The 18,687-nt window shown below is 46.2% G+C and overlaps 1 protein-coding gene and 1 long non-coding RNA gene across 6 annotated transcripts in view; one reads left to right on the top strand and one right to left on the bottom strand.

The window, feature by feature from the left end:
• AGBL3 (AGBL carboxypeptidase 3) overlaps nucleotides 1-12,511 on the top strand; it is a 29,754-nt gene extending 17,243 nt beyond the window's left edge. For 3 of the 5 annotated variants that reach the window (XM_075152274.1, XM_075152283.1, XM_075152292.1), the window contains 5 exons: nucleotides 2,417-2,485; nucleotides 3,656-3,713; nucleotides 7,952-8,000; nucleotides 9,277-9,485; nucleotides 10,168-12,511. In XM_075152274.1, the coding sequence (XP_075008375.1) occupies nucleotides 2,417-2,485; nucleotides 3,656-3,713; nucleotides 7,952-8,000; nucleotides 9,277-9,485; nucleotides 10,168-10,427 (645 nt within the window). In that variant the 3' untranslated portion in view covers nucleotides 10,428-12,511. Of the gene's footprint in view, nucleotides 1-2,416; nucleotides 2,486-2,587; nucleotides 2,645-3,655; nucleotides 3,714-7,951; nucleotides 8,001-9,276; nucleotides 9,486-10,167 lie in introns of those variants that run through there. The other 2 variants (XM_075152303.1, XR_012673968.1) reach the window with 2 other exon arrangements.
• LOC142083158 (uncharacterized) lies at nucleotides 2,492-9,378 on the bottom strand. The gene is made up of 3 exons (XR_012673994.1): nucleotides 9,292-9,378; nucleotides 6,449-6,532; nucleotides 2,492-2,897 (listed from the first exon to the last, which is right to left on the bottom strand). It is a non-coding gene; the product is annotated as an uncharacterized LOC142083158 (long non-coding RNA).
• Nucleotides 12,512-18,687: the final 6,176 nt, after the last annotated feature.

The following is an 18,687-nucleotide window of genomic DNA, read 5'->3' as shown; positions in this document are numbered from 1 at the left end:
ACTACCCGTCTTTTAAATACCTCCAGGGATGGTGAGTCAACCACTTCCCTGGGCAGCCTGTTCCAGGGCTTGATAACCCTTTCAGTGAAGAAATTTTTCCTAATATCCAATCTAAACCTGCCCTGGCGCAACTTGAAGCCGTTTCCTCTTGTCCTATCACTTGCTACTTGGGAAAAGAGACCGACACCCACCTCGCTACAACCTCCTTTCAGGTAGTTGTAGAGAGCGATAAGGTCTCCCCTCAGCCTCCTCTCCTCCAGGCTGAACAACCCCAGTTCCCTCAGCCGCTCCTCATAAGACTTCTTCTCTAGACCTTTCACCAGCTTCGTGCTCTTCTTTGGATGCGCAGGGACTGGGATTAAAGGCCCTATAATGAGATTTATCCAGATGACATTTGAGCTGTGGAACCCCGTTGGATAACTGTGATTTCAGGGGACTGTCAAACTCAGAAGAAGAATTGGAGGGGCGTAACACTGCTTTAGATAACCAAAGTCCAGACAAACACAGAAGACCACTGCAGAAAGTTGTGGTATTGTTTGTCATCCATTTAGTTTAGTCTTTAAACCTGGTAGACTTGTGTGGTAATATACATAAAAGAAACAGCCAAGAGCAAAGAAGGGCAGGGATGCCTTCCTAGAAACACTTGAGAAGAGCCATACAGAACCCACACTTAAAGCTTAATTACTTCAGGGTCTACTAAATAATGGATTAGCATATTCCTTATCCCAACAGACTTTTCATACGATGTGATGAGCCGTTTAACAGCCACTTTCTGTCCTTCCTTGTCTGCTCCTGCCACATTCCTTGCTGTGTATTCCTTCCACTTATATCCCTCTGATGCTCAGTCCCTGCCGTGACCTGGTTTAACACACTAATCTGATGGGAAACAAACCCAGCAAAAAGAATGAGATGGTTTTCTGATGGGTTAATGAGTTAAATCAGCTCACAAAAGATTTTTTTGAGCATCAGAGCCGGTTTAAGGGATGGAGGAGAACACTAGCTAGGAGCAGGGGTCAAAGTGGCAGAGTTTGGAGTGGGGGAGGCAGGACCAAAGACAAAGGAAAAGAGACTTTCTCCTTCAGTAGCAGGAAGCCCTTAGGAGATCTCAGCGGTCTGTGAAACCACAGCTTTAAATGATTACTCAAACCTATTTCAAAAGTGACTGCACTTTAGAAACGAGTCACTAATTTAATACACAACAAAGAGGAGGCTTTTCCAACAGAGATGCCTCTGGGTACAGAGCCCATCCCACCATGTGCCTGTCTTAGGAGAGGATGAGCATGTTCAGGACTGAACACAGCTTTGGCCACCTAAGCACCTGATTCTGTAAGGGTATGCCTGCCAATACCTATAAACACCAGTATACATTGCAAAACTATTAGTTAAGTGGAGCTTCACTAGGTCCTCTTCAGTAATTTCTGTGCTGAAGCATAGGCAAAGCCATCTTTCATGCAATGAAATTGTATGAATTGCATTCATGCAATTTTCATGCAATGAATTAAAGTGCTTTTTGCTGGATGTATATTAGGACCAAAACACATCAGAGTGATATTGTTACTACGTAAAAAAGTAACAACAGTTTATGAAATGAGTTTGAAAGAACAGTACATCGCAATTCCCGCAAGAAGTTTCTTTTTGTTGCTCTTTTCATGATTATGTGCATTTTCCCATGTGGATCTACTTCAGTGACTAATTAAGGTTATTAGATCAAAAAACTTACCAAAATTTCTGTTGTTGTTCTTGATGGAAGTTCTTAAAGGCATTTGAAAACGGCGAATAGCCAGCAATATCACAGGTACAGTAGAGTTTTTGACAGAAATTCATGCTGGAGCTGTACGTAGCCCTCAATGGCACTTTGCTGATGTTCAGCCTAGAAAACTATATGCCCTCAGATGTAAAATAGGAGCACTGTTATTGTTGCCTAGAGAAAGCAAACTGTCCTTTGGAAAGAAGCCATCACATTAATATTTTGATGGGTAATATTCTTTTTATGTACATAAACATTATAATGCTGGCTGCTTTATTAGTGCTTTCATTGATTCAATAGGTAGACCAGTGCTTCCCAAACTTTTTGCATTTTATGCCAATCTTTCTTTTCAGAAGCCCCTACATCAGAAAAACAGAGCAGTGGCAATAAATACTACTGAGAAAGCTTGGCTGTCCAGGTTCCCAGACTAAAAATAAACAAGCCAAATTGAGTAGGAAGTGAGGTCCCTTGTCAATATGATATGTTTGTGTCCAGGTTCATAAATATTTGCTGAATAACAACAGCATAAGGAATTCAATCTTGAGCAGCTTGCTTACATGTGTTCCTTCTGGCATTGTGATTATCATGTTTATTTGCAACTCTTTTTTTTCTTTGTAACTGTAATATTCCCTCATGAATTAAAATGGTTACGTACTATTTTCTGTGCAGGAAAAAAACAGAACATCAGGAGAACATTTTCACAGCATTGCTAAGGATAGAAGTCATGAAAGCAAAAATGTGAGTATTTTTCATCCCGGTAGAAACATGTTCTGTTCTTTTTCTGACCAGAGACTTAATTCAACCACTGTAACTTTAGACAAATAATTTTGTCTCCAAAAGCTGCTGACCTAGAATGCCCATTGCTCTTTATTGTCTATTTCGCCTTTGAATGAAGTATCAACATCAACAAGTCTGGGACAGGAAAAAATGGTAAAATTTTGTCTCATGAATATATTATTTGATACATTCAGATCTTTCTGCCAAGGAATGTGCCTTGGAGCTGGAGATTATACCAGCTCTTCTTCAGTCTCCAAAACTACTAACACCTCACTCCCTCAGCTGGACCTGTTTCACTTCCATTTTCATCGAACAAGATTTTTGCCAAGTCCATTAAAACATTTTCTGTTGTGTTTTCCAGTCCAGTAGCGTGCTGTGAAAAGAAGAGAAAAGGAAAAGTCACAGGATGTTCTAGGGAAACAGACAGTAAATTTTTTAATTAACTCTGGGATCATTACCCCGGCCCAGCTCTGAAATATTGTGCTGGCAATATTTGTAAAGCTGCATCATGCCCCTTCGCACCATTCAGAGTGTGTGATGTGGTACTTGGCATTAGCTGGCCTAGCAACTACCATGGGATTAAATTTATTAAAAGGTCATTGCCAGAATAGTTGGTATAAGATTTAATCTTTTTTAAAAACATCACTTCTCCATTATTGCTGTTCAGCATCCTATGTAACTATTTAGAAAATGTGAACCTCGTTGTAGTTGACAAACACTTTTCCTGGATGAAAACAGTGGAGTCTAATGTTATGTTCCTACTTTCATGAAAAGGAATTTAACTTAAATATTTTTTATAATGCTGAGCACCCAACAGCTTGCAAAGTGAACAAAAGTTGCTGAGTTTTCTGAGCTTTTGAAAATCAGGCCAAATACTGAATACCTAGCTTGCCTTCTGCTTAAAAAAAAAAAAAGGGAAGAAAGAAAAAGAAAAAGCCTGATCTTTACATGTTAACTGTATTCCCACTAGTTACTGAACCCTTACCAAGCTTCCCCTGTCTAACCTAGTGTACACTCCTTGAACAAGCCATGAAGTGCCTGATCATAAAGATGATGATACCTTTTTGTCATTCAATCTTTTGGAATTTAATAATATTAATAATTCATTCATATTTCTATTCTGTTGCACAGACTCAAGGCATTGAAACTCAACATAAGATATTTCAGGTACTTGACCCAGTGAAAAAAGGTAAACATTATATGTTTGTTTAATTCTTAAAATCCTAATAAGCCTTTTTTTTTCTATAATCTCAAACCTCAGTAAAGAGTATGTCCCAAAAAGATAAGTACAGAATTCTTTGGCTGGGATGTCACTCAGTCTCAGCACTTGGAAGAGCTCATTTTTCTTTAGTTTAAACTGTCATCACCACATTATTACACTCTGCTTTACTGATTGGGAACGGTGTCACTGGAGAAAAACTGAAGCTGAGTCAAATTCCAGAGAGGTGAAGAAGTATTTGTTCCTATTGGCAGTAGGGTGCACACATTTGTAATAATGTGCTCATTTGGGCCAGAGAGACTAGAGGAGGAAACATTCACTGAAGTCAAACAAGGCAGCCCAAATCCTATGGAAAATTGGGATCAGCCAGAACTTTTTGGTTTCAGTACAGACAAAATAAAAGAAGCAAATATGGAGGCAAAGGAAACAGAACTGGAGGACTTGTGTCATTGCAAGCACGAGGAAATCTGGGAAAGATTTAGGTGTCAAAGTGAACAAGGAGCTCAACATGAGTTATCTTCATACTGTGCCACGAGGACAAATACAGTTTTTGCCCATGTGAAAATAGAAAGAGGGAAAAGCTATCTTGTCATCTTTGTAGAACTTCTTTGAGACTACTGCTGAATTACTTTGACTACTTCTGGTGTCATCATTATTTTAAAGAATTTTTTAAAAAAGAAGAATGCAAAAGAGAACTCCTCAATGTCTGTGAGAACTGGAGACAACCTCTTGTCGTGGCACTTAAGAGAGCTCAGCCACTTTACGATGAAATGAGACTTTACGGGATGAAAATTGTCTCCTAAAATATAAGGATGTTCTTCAGTAGAGTAGCTGAAAGTAGCAGAGAGCGCCTCAGTCCATGAAGAAGAAAGCATGAGAAGCTGTGACTGCAATTGATAACAAATTTGCATTAGAAATGAGAGATGCATGTTTTGGCAGGGAGTCAGAACACCCGTTAGTGCAAACTCCAGGAGATGTGGTGGGTTCTCAGTCCCGCTTCAGTCAAACACACAGTCTACAACAGGGTCCACAGAAAACTGAATGAAATTGCTAGCCTATTTTTCATGGTAGGCAAAACAAATTATGAAATGATCTGTGGTTCTTTCAGGCCTTAAAAATCTGGTTTTCATAAACTTACAATTTTAATGTTTCACGTTAAAGCAGAATAGGCTTCTTACAGGAATGTAGAGTTTATTCAATCCGGGAGTTTAAGGATAGGGTTTGGTAGAGTTTTTGGTAGAGTTTTAATAGAAAATGTTGCTGTGGACAGAGTACTGAAAAGCAATGGAATTTGTTATGCTTAGTGTCAAACTTTGTGGCTTCGCAGGTACCCACAAAGCCATGAAACAGCCCACTATCAAGCGTACAAAATCAACAAGTTTTTCTGTGGAGAAACTGGCAAAGTAGTAATATCATGAATAGAAAGCTACCTGTCCTCATCCCACAGTGCCATAAGTCAGCCTTCATTGATTTTAGCCATTATTATAATTTTTATTTACTCCGATAAACATCTGAGCAGTGTTAATTACAGCATCGCGTCACTTTTCTTAGATTCTTACAGCTCGCATTATTGGCAAAATTTTGCAAAGCCAATAGTACGTTTCTTTTCAGTTCTGACCTCTCCTACACAGTTAAACAAGCCTCATGAAATATTTCAAGAATTGCAAAAAGAAAAAAAAAAGAATTCTTCTCTTTGATATAAGAGTTTTAAAATCTTTTCCAGATGTCATGTCAGCAAATTATACAGAACAGTGCTTCAGCCGTTGTTTTCACAAGCAGAGATCTAGAATTCCTCAGTGAGGACTGGATAAGCAATATTAAAGTAGTCACACATACTATCTGTGTTTTAATATAAATCTGCGAGTTTTATAGATTCATAGGAAACTATCACAGATCAGTTAAACAGAGGAACGTGAGAACATATCACTTATTCTCTGCCTACATTAAGGATACTGGAATTTATTCTCAGGACGATCCTTATTCATTCATTCATACTTTGGGTGCTGAAAATCTAACAATGTCATGCTGTAGCGGTGTGTTTTAGTAATGACTTTGTACTTGGTTCTGAATTCCTGTCTTGCTTTTCGCAGACATGCATCTGGAGCTATTCTACTTTGTGACTACTTTGTTTTTGTCTTGGAGAACTTAACCAGAAAAAAATAAAACAAAGTAGCATGGTAGCTAGAAAACTAACAGGTGAATATTTGGTTTGTGAGAGGGCTTGTAGGAAGGATGTGCCTGTGATAGGAGAGGACTGGATTCATTGATTGAGGGGATCCTGCGTTCTTAATGCATTTTTTAAACCAATGTAAACATAATTGGAAGGTTTTCCCGTGTTTTGCCTTCCCTACTTAATTTTGGCCAGGTGGGTTAAATATTATTAATAAAATTATATATCAACAGTATAAAGCACCTCTTCGTTTAGAATAAAAGGAGCTTCAAAACTGTGTAGGTATTATTTACGTCCAAGGGATGTGCCTCCCCATAGACTGTCAGACCTGGTTCGTCTCCCCCGTTGGTCATGGACCTCACCCAGTAGTCTCCTGCCTCACCGTACCCCGCAGGTGAGGTATCTGCAGTGCAGCCCTAAAGCCGGCTGCGGCTAACCCGCTCCTCGGCCGGCTGCTAAGCTGCATCTGCCGGCTCAGAGGCGGGGGCCTGGGCGGCAGCAGTGATTTTGCCACTTGAGGAGATGTGGTCTTCACCTGCCGTCAGTGTCAGGGCCCTGCCTGTCACACCAGCCGACGCGCTGGAGATCGACGTCTGGGGAAAGAAGACACGTGAGCCACCTGCGGTACGGAGGGAAGGATGACGTTAAAAGCGATTCCCCCTCTGCCAGCCTCTCAGTCTGGGCACAAATCATTACAGCTGTAATTGGCTTCTGTGGGACGGGCGGTCCAGTTACAGTTTAAGTACAGTACAGTTGAGTACATTTAAGTGTTATGACTGATGGGGGCTTGCCTGCCAAAGAGAAGATTAATAAAGAATGCATTTTTAGATGTTTTTGCAGTCTGGGGTGACTTGAAAGCTCTTTCTTCCCCAGCTGCAGCTGTTTGTTCCTCGCTATTGTGTACCATACCCAAGGGTAAAAATGTAACAGATCACATTCTTCTGGGCTTTCCTGGAATTGACGTTGCTTAGAGGAAGGAAAAAAACAAACCAAACCAAAACAAACCACAAATCCTGGCTCTTAATATTTTGTTACTGTGTTTTTTAGATCCGGACTGGAGTACTATCCCACAGCCCGTAAAACACTTTATATCCCCTTTTTCTCCCTCCTACGGCTCCTCCAGAGATGTCTTATCAGCAGGGTGTGTAGTGAAGGCAGGTGCTGAGAGGAAACAATTTCTAGCCCAAAGGTTGCTGTCACTCGGGTCCTTTCATCTCACCTGCGCGGGACCCCTGTCCAGCTGCTGCCCGAATGCAGCGGCACCACCGCTCTGGAGGCTTCCCTGGGCGCTGGCGCTGCTCGTGCCCCAGGGCACCTTGTTCTTACGCAGCCAGGCACCCTGCAGTGAGCACTAGCAGCTGAGCAGCTCATCAACACGTCGCCTGTCAAGATCCGTGAGGTGGCACCGGCTCTTCTTCTCTCCCACTCCCACCCGTGTTGCTTGACCAGTGGGGCTCGGCATAGTACTCGAGCTCTGGAGATGTCTGTTGTGACTCTAGTCCAGTGTCGTTTGAACGTCAAACACTTGCTTTCCTTGGAGCAGATGCTAGGACTGAGAACATGTTCTTCAACAGCTGCATGCTTACTAAAAGAAAATAATCACGTTGCCTTTGGCACCTTCACTTCCTGATTGACGGTTCTATGCGTAGTGGAACGGTTTCAACGGGAGCTACCTAGAGTATCTTTTTCCCAAAATAGCCTTTATTAGGCAAGAGATGAAGAAGGGGAGGTGGGCATGTGAGTTGGAATCTGCTCAATATGAAGAAAGTCTTAATCCCCTTAATACTTAATAGTCGTCTGAGTAAGTGGCTTGATGTCCAACGATGCCTGCTTACTGTCACTCTGCTTACTGTCACCCTGCTTACTGTCACCCTGCTTACTGTTACAGTAACAGGTGCAGCTGATACAGCAACTGTATCTGCCTCAGCCAGTTATTGAGTCTGAACCGGCCAAGACAAAATTTGGATGTTTCATTGTGTTGATTTTTTTTTTTTAAGAGATGCATTTTCAATATTTTTCTTTTTTCTACTTTTTACAGTAAAATTGCCAATTACAGCCTCTGCTAAACAAGAAGGAGAGAATTTCAGGTAGGATGCTATTATATTTTACAGGTTTTTAGCATTTTTCGCAAAGCAGGAGTGAGAGAATGATCCCAGCCTGATTTCTCTGCAAATCCGCTCTCCTCCTTTTTATGCCCCTCTGACATTGTGCTTCATTGTTTTTCATTCATAACCTAGACAGCTGTCCTTGGCCACTTCATCCCATGGGTGAGACGGCAGTGGAAGGTGATGTTAGAGAAGCAAAGAATCCTCTTTCCTCCATCTCATCTGGAGCACCAGACCCCCTCCTTCAGCACATAGCTGAAGCTCCTTTCCCCACGCGAAAGGGGCACAGGCACCGATCTGGTGCTTTCCTGGAGGAAGGGATGATTGCTGCTGCCTTGGGAGGGAGGGAGAAGATAGGGCCATACAGCTACTAAGAAAGAGGACAGAGGTGAGAAAATAAAGGCCAAGCCAGGCGAGGTGGCACAGACAGTCCAAAGCAGACAGCTACTAGTTTAGAATGGTTGGATATCTTAAAAGCCCCATATTGTCATGGTGCTGGTGCATAGCTCATTGCTAGTGCGTTCCCTTCACTTCCAGGTTCTGGTGCTTTGGTGGTGAACAATGAAGGTCGTACACTCTTATGGGTCTGCAAGGCCCCATGGCGGTAACACTGACGATCAGCGTTGATTACTTTCATAAGTACCCACTTACTGATAGCATAAAATGTTCTGTGTCTTGCCAAGCCTACGTGTGGCTGTTGTTGGGTAACAGAGCAAAGCGGAGTTAGCTAGCTAGTTGGATTGCAGCGGATCCTGCCACAAACACCTTATGAAATAATACATATTAATTTGTTCACACTAAATGATTTCAAGGACTCCAGCTTTGCACCTTACAGCTCAGACTTTGCTACACAGACTTGAAAATTTTAGGCTTTCCCCTGATAAAAGAGGAAAGAAATGTCTTTGGTGTCCCTGTCTTTAGTTCTGTGATGATAAGGTAACCCTCTGCTGCTTCTGTGGTGGGTACTTCTGGCTGACTCAGAAGGGATAGTGGTATAGTGGCTATATGATATTGGCAATAGTGTCCTTAAGAGAGTACGATGGCATTGTGGTTCTTTGTAGTTTGAAATACAGTAAATTACTTCTTTTCTTTTTTCTTTTTTTTTTCTCATATGATTCTTAGGAAATGCTTCAGACTAAAGTAGCATGAATTTTACCTGTAAGGATTTTCTATTGTGTGTGGTCATCTTTATGTACATCTTGTCATGAATTTGTGTGGAGATAAAATAATTTTCTGGCCTGACCTCCGTGTGTTTTAGCTCTGAGAGTCTCACCTGTGATGCTAAAGGCAATCATGAAAAGCCATCTGTGCCACAGGAGGCAGGAAAAAGTGTGCGCCGTGATACAATCCTATCCACGAGAGAAAATTTCCGTTCATCCAGCTTTAATCTGGTCTCCCAGAAGGTGAAGAAACACAATGGCAAAAGTGTCTCCAAGTCTGCAGAGAAGACATTTCAATATTTAAAAGGTTTCTCAGTTATTGTTCTATTCGAAATACACCGCAGAATAGGATTTAGTTCTGTTTGGTGGGTTCCTTGGTCTAGCTATCTCAAGGTACTGAAAGAGGTAAGACAGAAGGTAGCAGTGCATCAGCAGCGCTGGAAAACTCCTCCGTGTTCCGCAGCAGCTGATGCACTGTGGCAGGTACCAGAACTGGTGTCATGGAGCTTCCCAGCTGAGACACGAGAGGTCCAGGAGCTCATTAACCTCTTTGTGAACAGCCCAGGGAAAAGAGCTTGGAAAATCTCAACCTAATGGCAAAAGATGCTGCCTCTGACCCTGCACTATCCTTCTGCAGTTACTGGTGGGAGAGGCTCTAGCCATCGGTTCATTGCTTTTCATCTGTATCACCATGCCGTAAAGGGATGTACAGTCTGATTCTGTGAAAGGTTGGAATTAGCCTTTCCAGGGCGGGTCAATAGAATATCATATTGCTGGAGCAATAAAACCAGGTCCTGTGCCTATGGCTGACGTTTCCACATTTTAGTACTAGATTTTGAATCATGCTGTGGCTCTCCTTTAGTAAAGGAAATGTTTCTGCCATAATACCACACTTTCTTGTGAAGGAAACCAAAGCCATGTACTTTTCCAGTAAGCAGTAACTCTGAGGTAGTTGATATGGATTTGTATTTTCCTCCTTTTTGGCTCAGGTCATGATCGTAGTGCAAAGAGCAATTCAAAACAGGAAGAAAGGAAAATGAAGGAGAGGGTCCCCTCAAAAAGCACAAGGCCCAAGAAAACCAGGACAGCAAGCCAAGATGTAAATTTTGGGAAGAGTAAATCCTGCCAGGCACAAGACACACTGGAGTTCTCTCTGCCGCTACTGCCTGAAGCAGAGGACAGACAACATGCTGCAAAATATCGGGGTATATTTTGGAGCCCCAGTTCTTCAGCCAATGAAGGCACTTGAAAGTGTGATTTGCTTAAACAATTCCCAAGACTTTGGTTATGGATTATGACTCTACCAGCGAGGGAGTAGATGCCTGCAGAAATCAAAATTCTTCTTGCTCTTTTTTTCCTGAAAAATAGTTCACACACACTGGCTGATGTACACATGAAGTTTCTTTCACCACATGAAGAAGTATCCCAAATTCTAAGCCAGTTTAGTAGGGAGTCTCTCCTGAATATAAAGTATAATACGTCTTAAACAATATATACTGGTTTTGTGAGGCAGGCTCCGATTCCAGAAAGAGCTCTGTGAAGAGCTAAGTCCCCCCTCTTCCTTTTTTTCTTTTTTTTTTTTCTTCTTCACTCTGTTTGGAAGTTTCCCTAAGATTCTCAGGGAGAGGGATTATTCACCGAGCAGCTGAAGCCACCATTCCTTGATCATAGTAGAGAAACTGGAGAGTCATAAGCCACGAAAATCATTCCCTCCTTTCACCAACAAACCAAATACATGTTACACTCAAAAACATTTGACATAAAATCTGTACACAAATAGTCAGTCTGTGGAACTCTGCTAAAGGATGTCATGGATGCAAAAAATGTACATGGATTCAGGTGGACACGTACCTTATAGATAGACCACTGGGAGTTTTTGAATAAACACATACGGCTTGGGAAATCTCCTCAGCTGAAAAGAGTGAGAACCTAGGAGAGTGCTTGGGAGAATTATTGGGTATGTTTGTTCTGTTCCTGCTCTCCCCTGGGCATCCACACACGGTCACCTTGGAGGCAGGGTGCTGTAATAGAATAAACCAGTATGGCCATTCATGTGTTCTTACATACCTGGGTAATATTTTATTCATTACAGTGATATACCTGCATAGTTTGCATTTTCTTAATGTGTATGGCATTGTACAGACATTTGGGACAAGAGGTGAAAAATACGCTGCTTAAGACAGGGACTGAGTTTTGCCTCTTTTAAATTTCCTAGCACTTAGGATTGCCCCGTGAGCAAGTCGGTGGGCTTCCTCTCTCTACCTCGTCTCTGTCCTACAGCATGCTCCATTTTAATCCATACATTGGAACCTATTGCTACAAAATCAGGGCCATCAAGTTTTGAGCATTTGAGAGGGGCTGAGCTAGAACTGTCAATAATAAATAAAACCTAAATTATTTGTATCCGCAAGAAGAAAGAATTGGCCAAATACTTAAAATGTATTGCTGGAAGGAAATATCCCACAAAGCCCCTCTGTTGTGCACTGTGTAAGAAGCAAGAGGAAAAGTCGTATCATATTGCAGCAAGACAAATGCAGTAATAACAGACAAAAAGTGAGACACATAGGCACAAGCCATCATTACAAGGCCTCCCAGAGACAAGTGGGTCAGCTTTCTGTCACGGCTAGAACTGGATGCCAGTATGGTGAAGAAGGGCACCTTCCAAGCTAAAGGCTGCAGCCAGCCGGGTGCCAGTCCTGAGGAATGAGTTCTGCAAGCCTCACATCGATACCCTGCGGGATTATGGTTCAGTCTTGTGGAATCCTAAATGCAGCACACGTGCAGACAGCACAAAGCCATTTAGCTTTGCACTGCCTTGGGCTCCAGCTCGTAGGTTGCCAGCAACCTCCTCATGACAGGTATAGGAAGAAAAGCATAGAGTTGGTTTCGTTTCACCGAGATCTATTTTTAGGTGTCAGCAGATTACAGATGAGAAAAAAAATAGTCATTTTACGATTTTTTCTGAATAAAAGTGATTTCTAAACAATGTAGAAGAATATGAAGTGAACTCCAACCTCTCTCCTCACCAGTCTAAGGACTCCCACAGGAATCCCTCAAGTCTGGTACAATGGGGCAGTACTAGCTATAGTTGAGAGGGTTTTTGAGTAACTAGAGGGAACAGAGTTCTGCTGTGGAGATTCCTCAGGAATGAGGACCACGGTCATGACCAACTTCTGGGAAGCAAGGTGTCGTGGTTTAACCTGGCAGCAGCCAAATACCACGCAGCCGCTCGCTCACCCCCCCCGCCGAGTGGGATGGGGGAGAGAATCAGAAGGGTAAAAGTGAGAAAAACTCGTGGGTTGAGATAAAGACAGTTTAATAGGGAAAGCAAAAGCCGCGCATGCAAGCAAAGCAAAACAAGGAATTCATTCACCACTTCCCATCGGCAGGCAGGTGTTCAGCCATCGCCAGGAAAGCAGGGCTCCATCACGCGTAACGGTTACTTGGGAAGACACACGCCATCACTCCGAACGCCCCCCCTCCTTCTTCTTCACCCAGCCTTATATGCTGAGCATGACGTCATATGGTATGGAATAGCCTATTGGCCAGCTGGGCCAGCCGCCCTGGCCACACTCCCTCCCAGCCCCCTGCACATCTGGCAGGGCATGGGAAGATGAAAAGTCCTTGACTAGCGTAAACAATACCTAGCAACAACCAAAACATCAGCGTGTCATCAACATTATTCTCACACTACATCCAAAACACAGCACTATACCAGTTAATAGGAAGAAAATCAACTCCATCCCAGCCAAAACCAGGGCAGTATCCACCCCTTATTCCATACCATTTACATCATGCTCAGGTCCCACACTATCCAATACATTCTCATTACCCACCATCCCCCTTCCCATCCTTTGATATAATACACAGATATCATTCCCTTAGTCTATGGACCACCCCTGTAAAATGTCCATAAAATATCCATAAATGTACACAAAATTTCCACTGCGTTCATTTAGTCCATGACTTTGGGCTCCATCTGTTATGGTGGTCACTCAGGTCAGCAGAGGTGGTGTGTTGCATGGAGTTACTGGGCACCAAAGCCAGCTCAGGTCGGGTCACTGCTGCACCTGCGCTGCTTCTTGTAAAGTTTGTCCTCCGTTGGTTCAGGTGGTTCCTGCTATAGTAATTCCTATAACATGCAACTCAAATCATGGGTTACAACAATTTAAAGGTATATCCATTACAATCTCCACCCCTGGTCCCTTTGGGCCAGACCATAGGGTTTAACATTGCAATGAACTCCTCCCCTTGCCCCTGCTCCGGCTTGGATTTATCCACAGACTGCAGTCTCTTAGGGGTGTACCTGCTCCAAGTGGAGCCTTACCTATGAGCCACAGTCTCTCCAGAGGTATACCTGCTGCGGCACAGGCTTGTCCACAGCCACAGTCGCTTCGAGGTGCACCAGTTCCAGTGTGACCTTCTCCATGGGCCACAGTCCCTTCAGAAGTAAACCTGCTCCGACATGGCCTTACCCATGGCTGCAATCTCTCCAGGGGTGTACCTCCCCTGTCATGGGCTTATCCACGGCCACACGCTTTGAGGTGCTCCAGCATGGCCTCATGCACAGCCACTGACACTTCAAGGTGTACCTGCTGCAGCATGGACTTATCCACAGCCACAGATGCTTCGAGGTGTACCTTCTCCAGCGTGGACTTATCCTTAGGCCACAATCCCTTCAGAGGTATACCTGCTGCGGCACGGACATAATCACGGCCACAGACGCTTCAAGATGTACCTGCTTGGGCATGGGCTTATCCACAGTCACAGACGCCTCGGGGTGTCCTGTCCCGCATGGACTCAGCCACAGGTCACAGTCCCTTCAATTCGAGTTCACGCTGCAGTTCCAGCCTGTCCAGCACAGCAGCACAGAAGCAGCAGCGATGCCCTGGCCATCTGCCAGCCCAGGCGCATCCCCATTGCTGTTATCAGAATGTTCCCAGGCACAGCACAGTAAGACGATCAGCAGTGCAGCAGTACAGCAAGCAGCGAGAGCAAAAAAGCAGCCACTAACGAGCACAAGACTCTAATACACATTAAGGCAAGCAAGCCCCATGGCAAGCACAAGAGCCTGCAAATTAATAGCTAAACAGCAGTAACAGCTATAAATTCAATCTAGCACATTCCAATCAAACCTGTCGTTATCTCAAACCCTTCGAGCCCCACGTTGGGTGCCAAAAAGGACTGTCGTGGTTTAACCTGGCAGCAGCCAAATACCACGCAGCCGCTCGCTCACCCCCCCCACCGGGTGGGATGGGGGAGAGAATCAGAAGGGTAAAAGTGAGAAAAACTCGTGGGTTGAGATAAAGACAGTTTAATAGGGAAAGCAAAAGCCGCGCATGCAAGCAAAGCAAAACAAGGAATTCATTCACCACTTCCCATCGGCAGGCAGGTGTTCAGCCATCGCCAGGAAAGCAGGGCTCCATCACGCGTAACAGTTACTTGGGAAGACACACGCCATCACTCCGAACGCCCCCCCTCCTTCTTCTTCACCCAGCCTTATATGCTGAGCATGACGTCACATGGCATGGAATAGCCCACTGGCCAGCTGGGCCAGCCGCCCCAGCCACACTCCCTCCCAGCCCCCTGCACATCTGGCAGGGCATGGGAAGATGAAAAGTCCTTGACTAGCGTAAATAATACCTAGCAACAACCAAAACATCAGCGTGTCATCAACATTATCCTCACACCACATCCAAAACACAGCACTATACCAGCCAATAGGAAGAAAATCAACTCCATCCCAGCCAAAACCAGGACACAAGGGTAGTAGCTTACTTTTAAAACAGCAGGCTAAAATAAGCAAAACACTTTTGAAAGTCCCAGCTCATCTCATGCTTTACTTGTGATTGCTAATACTACTAGAACTGCTGACAGTGTTGCTGTGTGTGCTTTATCTGCGCCACAGGAAACCAAGAGCTGCAGAGCAGTTCATTCCACTGTAAAGCCACGTGAACATCTCCTTAACGCACACAAGAAATTACATTTCTATTTCAGGAAACAATTCCGGGAAGAAACGATTGCACAGGAATTTAGTGGAAGCTGGCTCCTGGGAAGCGCTCTCCTTTCCCACCCACAGACACCAGGCCCCAGCAGCCCAAACAATCCATCCGATCTCTCCCTACCTCCAGGCACACGTACGTAGAAGCCCTGCTCTCTTTCTCCTCTCCTTTTCCATTCTTTCTTCATGAGACATGTTGATGATCATCCCCCTGCTTATCCCACCCCATATCCATCACACCTATCCTCCCCAGCTGCTCCATCATCAGATAGACTTTGAGCATCTGAAGCCAAAGGGGCAGCCAGGGCACACATGTCCCCAGGAAGGAGATCAGCAGGGTAGATGATTGCATCCTGCCCAGCCTTCAGGCACAATCTTCCCTGCCCAAACGCCTGGAAGGAGAAGGCAGGGGAACTACCTGCCGGAGGGGCAGCCAAAGGTGTGGAAGGAGGCTTCCAGAATAAGAAGGTTCATGGTACCCAGGGCAAGTCTTGAGCCAGAGATTGACTGTACCTTTCCCTGCTGGCAGCCTTGGTGTCCCAGGAGGCATTACAAGCAGCAGAGACCGAGATCCTGCAGGGGGGAGACACAAGGCTCCTCGGGAAACACTGAGGAGCGCTTCTGCCATAGGTGCACAATCAGGCAACCAGCTCTCGCCAGGAAGATGCCACGCTCCAAAAGTAACGTTCCTAAATGGTGGATTTATTGCTCTGAGCAGGGCAGAGAAGGCCAGAGAGGAGGAGGTGTGTGCAAAGGCTAAAGCCAGGACGTGTGGCATCTGTCACACTCGTGAAGGCTGAGGCGTAGGGGATGGGAAGGGAATCAGACACCTATCTAGGAGGACAGTGGCTCGAGGGAGAAGTGATGTGGCATGATGGAGCAGACCCACTGTGGCAGTCATCCTGATTGCCCCAGCAAACAGGACCCCAATGCAAAGTGAGGATGGTTGCGAAGGAGCTGCTTGTGCCTCCTGCCTGTGGCAGCAAAACAGCAACCTCCCCTGTGGTGCTGAGGTCAGCTATGGAGCTGCCTGATCACCAGACCCAAATCACACACCCTTTTCCTTCCTGAATGACAGAAAAGTGAGTGGCGTGAGGCAAAACTGTGTGACCCCTCCTCTTGAGAGCACAAACATGTCTCCTGCCAATGCATGTTTCCTTACTGAAACACAGGTCTCGCCTCGGTGGTCTCTGCTCATACCTCAATTTCCCAGCCAGCAGCCCCAATGGTAGATGATGGCCATATTCAGCCCCAGGGCTTCCTTCTGCGTCCCCGCCATTCAGCTCAGCAGCTACAGCCTGCTAGGCTGTATTTGCTGCAAGCCTTCCGCCCCCGCCCCTGATTTCTCCCACCATAACCCCTGCCTAAGCCATCTGTGATCTGAACCACCTCGATCCAGATCCTTGTCCTTCTCAATGCTAAGATTATCCCATGCACACAGGCCAGATAGGAAGGCACCTCCCCACCACCACCTGCCTGATGGCTCTATCCATTGAGTTTCTCTTCAGGCTTCCTCCCCTATTTCCTTGCACCTCCCTTGTGCTCTTGGATGTGAGTGCCAATATTACAGGCTCACAACTTATGTACCACCCGCAAGTTTCCAGACCATGCTTAGATGTAGAATTACTAGGTGGGACTCTGTGAACAGCTTCATGGCTAGGTGTCCCACACGTATCACCCCCCGACACGCATCCCTCTAACAGACCCACTACCAAGGCTGCTTATAGGACAGGACAAATGGTTCTGGAACTGGCCAGGAGGACTAAAGGAAGGAGAGTTTTGCCCCTTACATCGCTTGAGGTTTCACAGGTTTCCTGTCGCAGCAGGCAGCTTGCGCTTCTCCTGCGCTGTGCCCGCGTAGGCACTGTGTCTGCGGGCGAGGGGGAGCTCGGGCGAAGCCGGGTCTGGGAAGCAGAGGGAGGGGAGCAGCATTCAAAGTGCAAGAAGGGCAAAGTGGTCAGTGAACTCCGACAGTGCTGCGGTACTGGGGTCGGCACTGGGACAGTCAGTCACCTCCACAGAAGTGTCCAAGCAAAACAAACTCGTCTCAGCCCCCACGGACACACAAGCCACTCTGGTAGCACAACTTTCCTGGGTGAGCTTAGCCTGGTCAGTTATTCACGTTGGTTAGCACAGCCAGGAGAAGAAAGTGCAAACCTGCCCGCAGCTTGGACGGCGGTGGCTGGGCTCGGCTTGTTTTCTTGCTCATATGTCGATGACGCAGTATCAGGGAGGAGCGTGCACCAGGCTCCCATGGCCCTCAAAACTGAAACAGAAAGCAGGGACAGCTGCCTGTAACACAACAGGGGCTGTGGTGTCAGAGCCCAGCCAGCACGCAACCTAGCAGCAGCCACAGACCAGCTCAGACCGCCAGGGCAGCACCTCAGCCCTCTCCAGCGTGTTTCAGCCCCCCACCCAGCCAGATGGGCAGCCCGTAAGTATCCTCCACTGGGTCCCCCACCTTTTTAATGCTGCTGGCATCGGGGGGAGAAGAGTGCCATGCCAGGAGAAGAAGTGGTGCTGCAGGGTGCAAATGTCTGGGAGGGAGCAGGTCCTTCCCTAGCTGCGGGACACTTCTGGGGCAGTTCCTCCGCAGTTTGGTCTGTGTCCCACTGGCTGGTTTCTGTTTGCCAGCAATCCTTAGCTTGTCAGTGGCCTTTCTTCACCTGTGGTTTCCCTGCAGCCTGAGGGGGAAAAAGAGATCCTGGGGGGGAGCAGGTGGCTTGAAGGAAAGGTGCCAAGTCCAAAGCTGCCTTCCTTTCCCACTGCTCTTGCATGGCGTTACTGCCCCCAGCAGCCAGGGAGGGGTGATGTAGGAAAGCCAAGTCTTCTGGAGGGCTCTTCAGTGCAAGAGAAAATGCCCATTCCCTTGCCCCTTTGCATTCAGCTTGTTCACTGCAGCGGGGTCTGGCGGGTCCACGGAGATGTTCGTCCCTGCACAGAGGCCAGATCCTGCACCGGAGCTGCGTGCCTTGGCCTCCCCATCCCACTGCCTTTGCCCAGGCACTCGGCCAGCAGCTCGCTGGGGGGAAGGCACAGCCCCGGCCTGGGAAGGTGCTCACCTGCCTACGAGCCAACAGAGGGAAGGGCCGTGCAGTCCCGGCAGCACAGAGGGTCCCTACGAGCCCCATCTCGCACACAGACACCCCAGGGAGCTCCTGACCCATGCACATGGAGCCGCTCTCTGCCCGGGAGACCGAGACACAAAGCTCTCCCATGGTGAAGTCCAGTGCTTCCAGCGATGCCTGCCCAAAAACAAGGAGGCTGAAGCCAGGCTGGGGCTCGCTGTGCCGTGCTTGGGTTCCTCTTACTTGCACCTTTGAGGTAGAGCCACAGACTCTCCCGTCCAAAGGCACAGGCGCCTCCTTAGAGGCGGAGGGGCTGCAGATGTCTGGGAAAAGCCCCAGCTGGACACCGGGTGACAGCTCCTTCCTGTTTATCCCCTGCTTCTCAGCCAGGCTGCCTCCAAACCGGCCTCGGGGCCGAGCTGCAGAGCTCACGAATGCCG

This window comes from Calonectris borealis, chromosome 1 (assembly GCF_964195595.1).
Source record: "Calonectris borealis chromosome 1, bCalBor7.hap1.2, whole genome shotgun sequence".
NCBI classification, from domain to species: Eukaryota; Metazoa; Chordata; class Aves; order Procellariiformes; family Procellariidae; genus Calonectris; species Calonectris borealis.
Note: the sequence above shows the minus strand (reverse complement) of the source record. Positions and strands in the feature narration are given on the sequence as shown.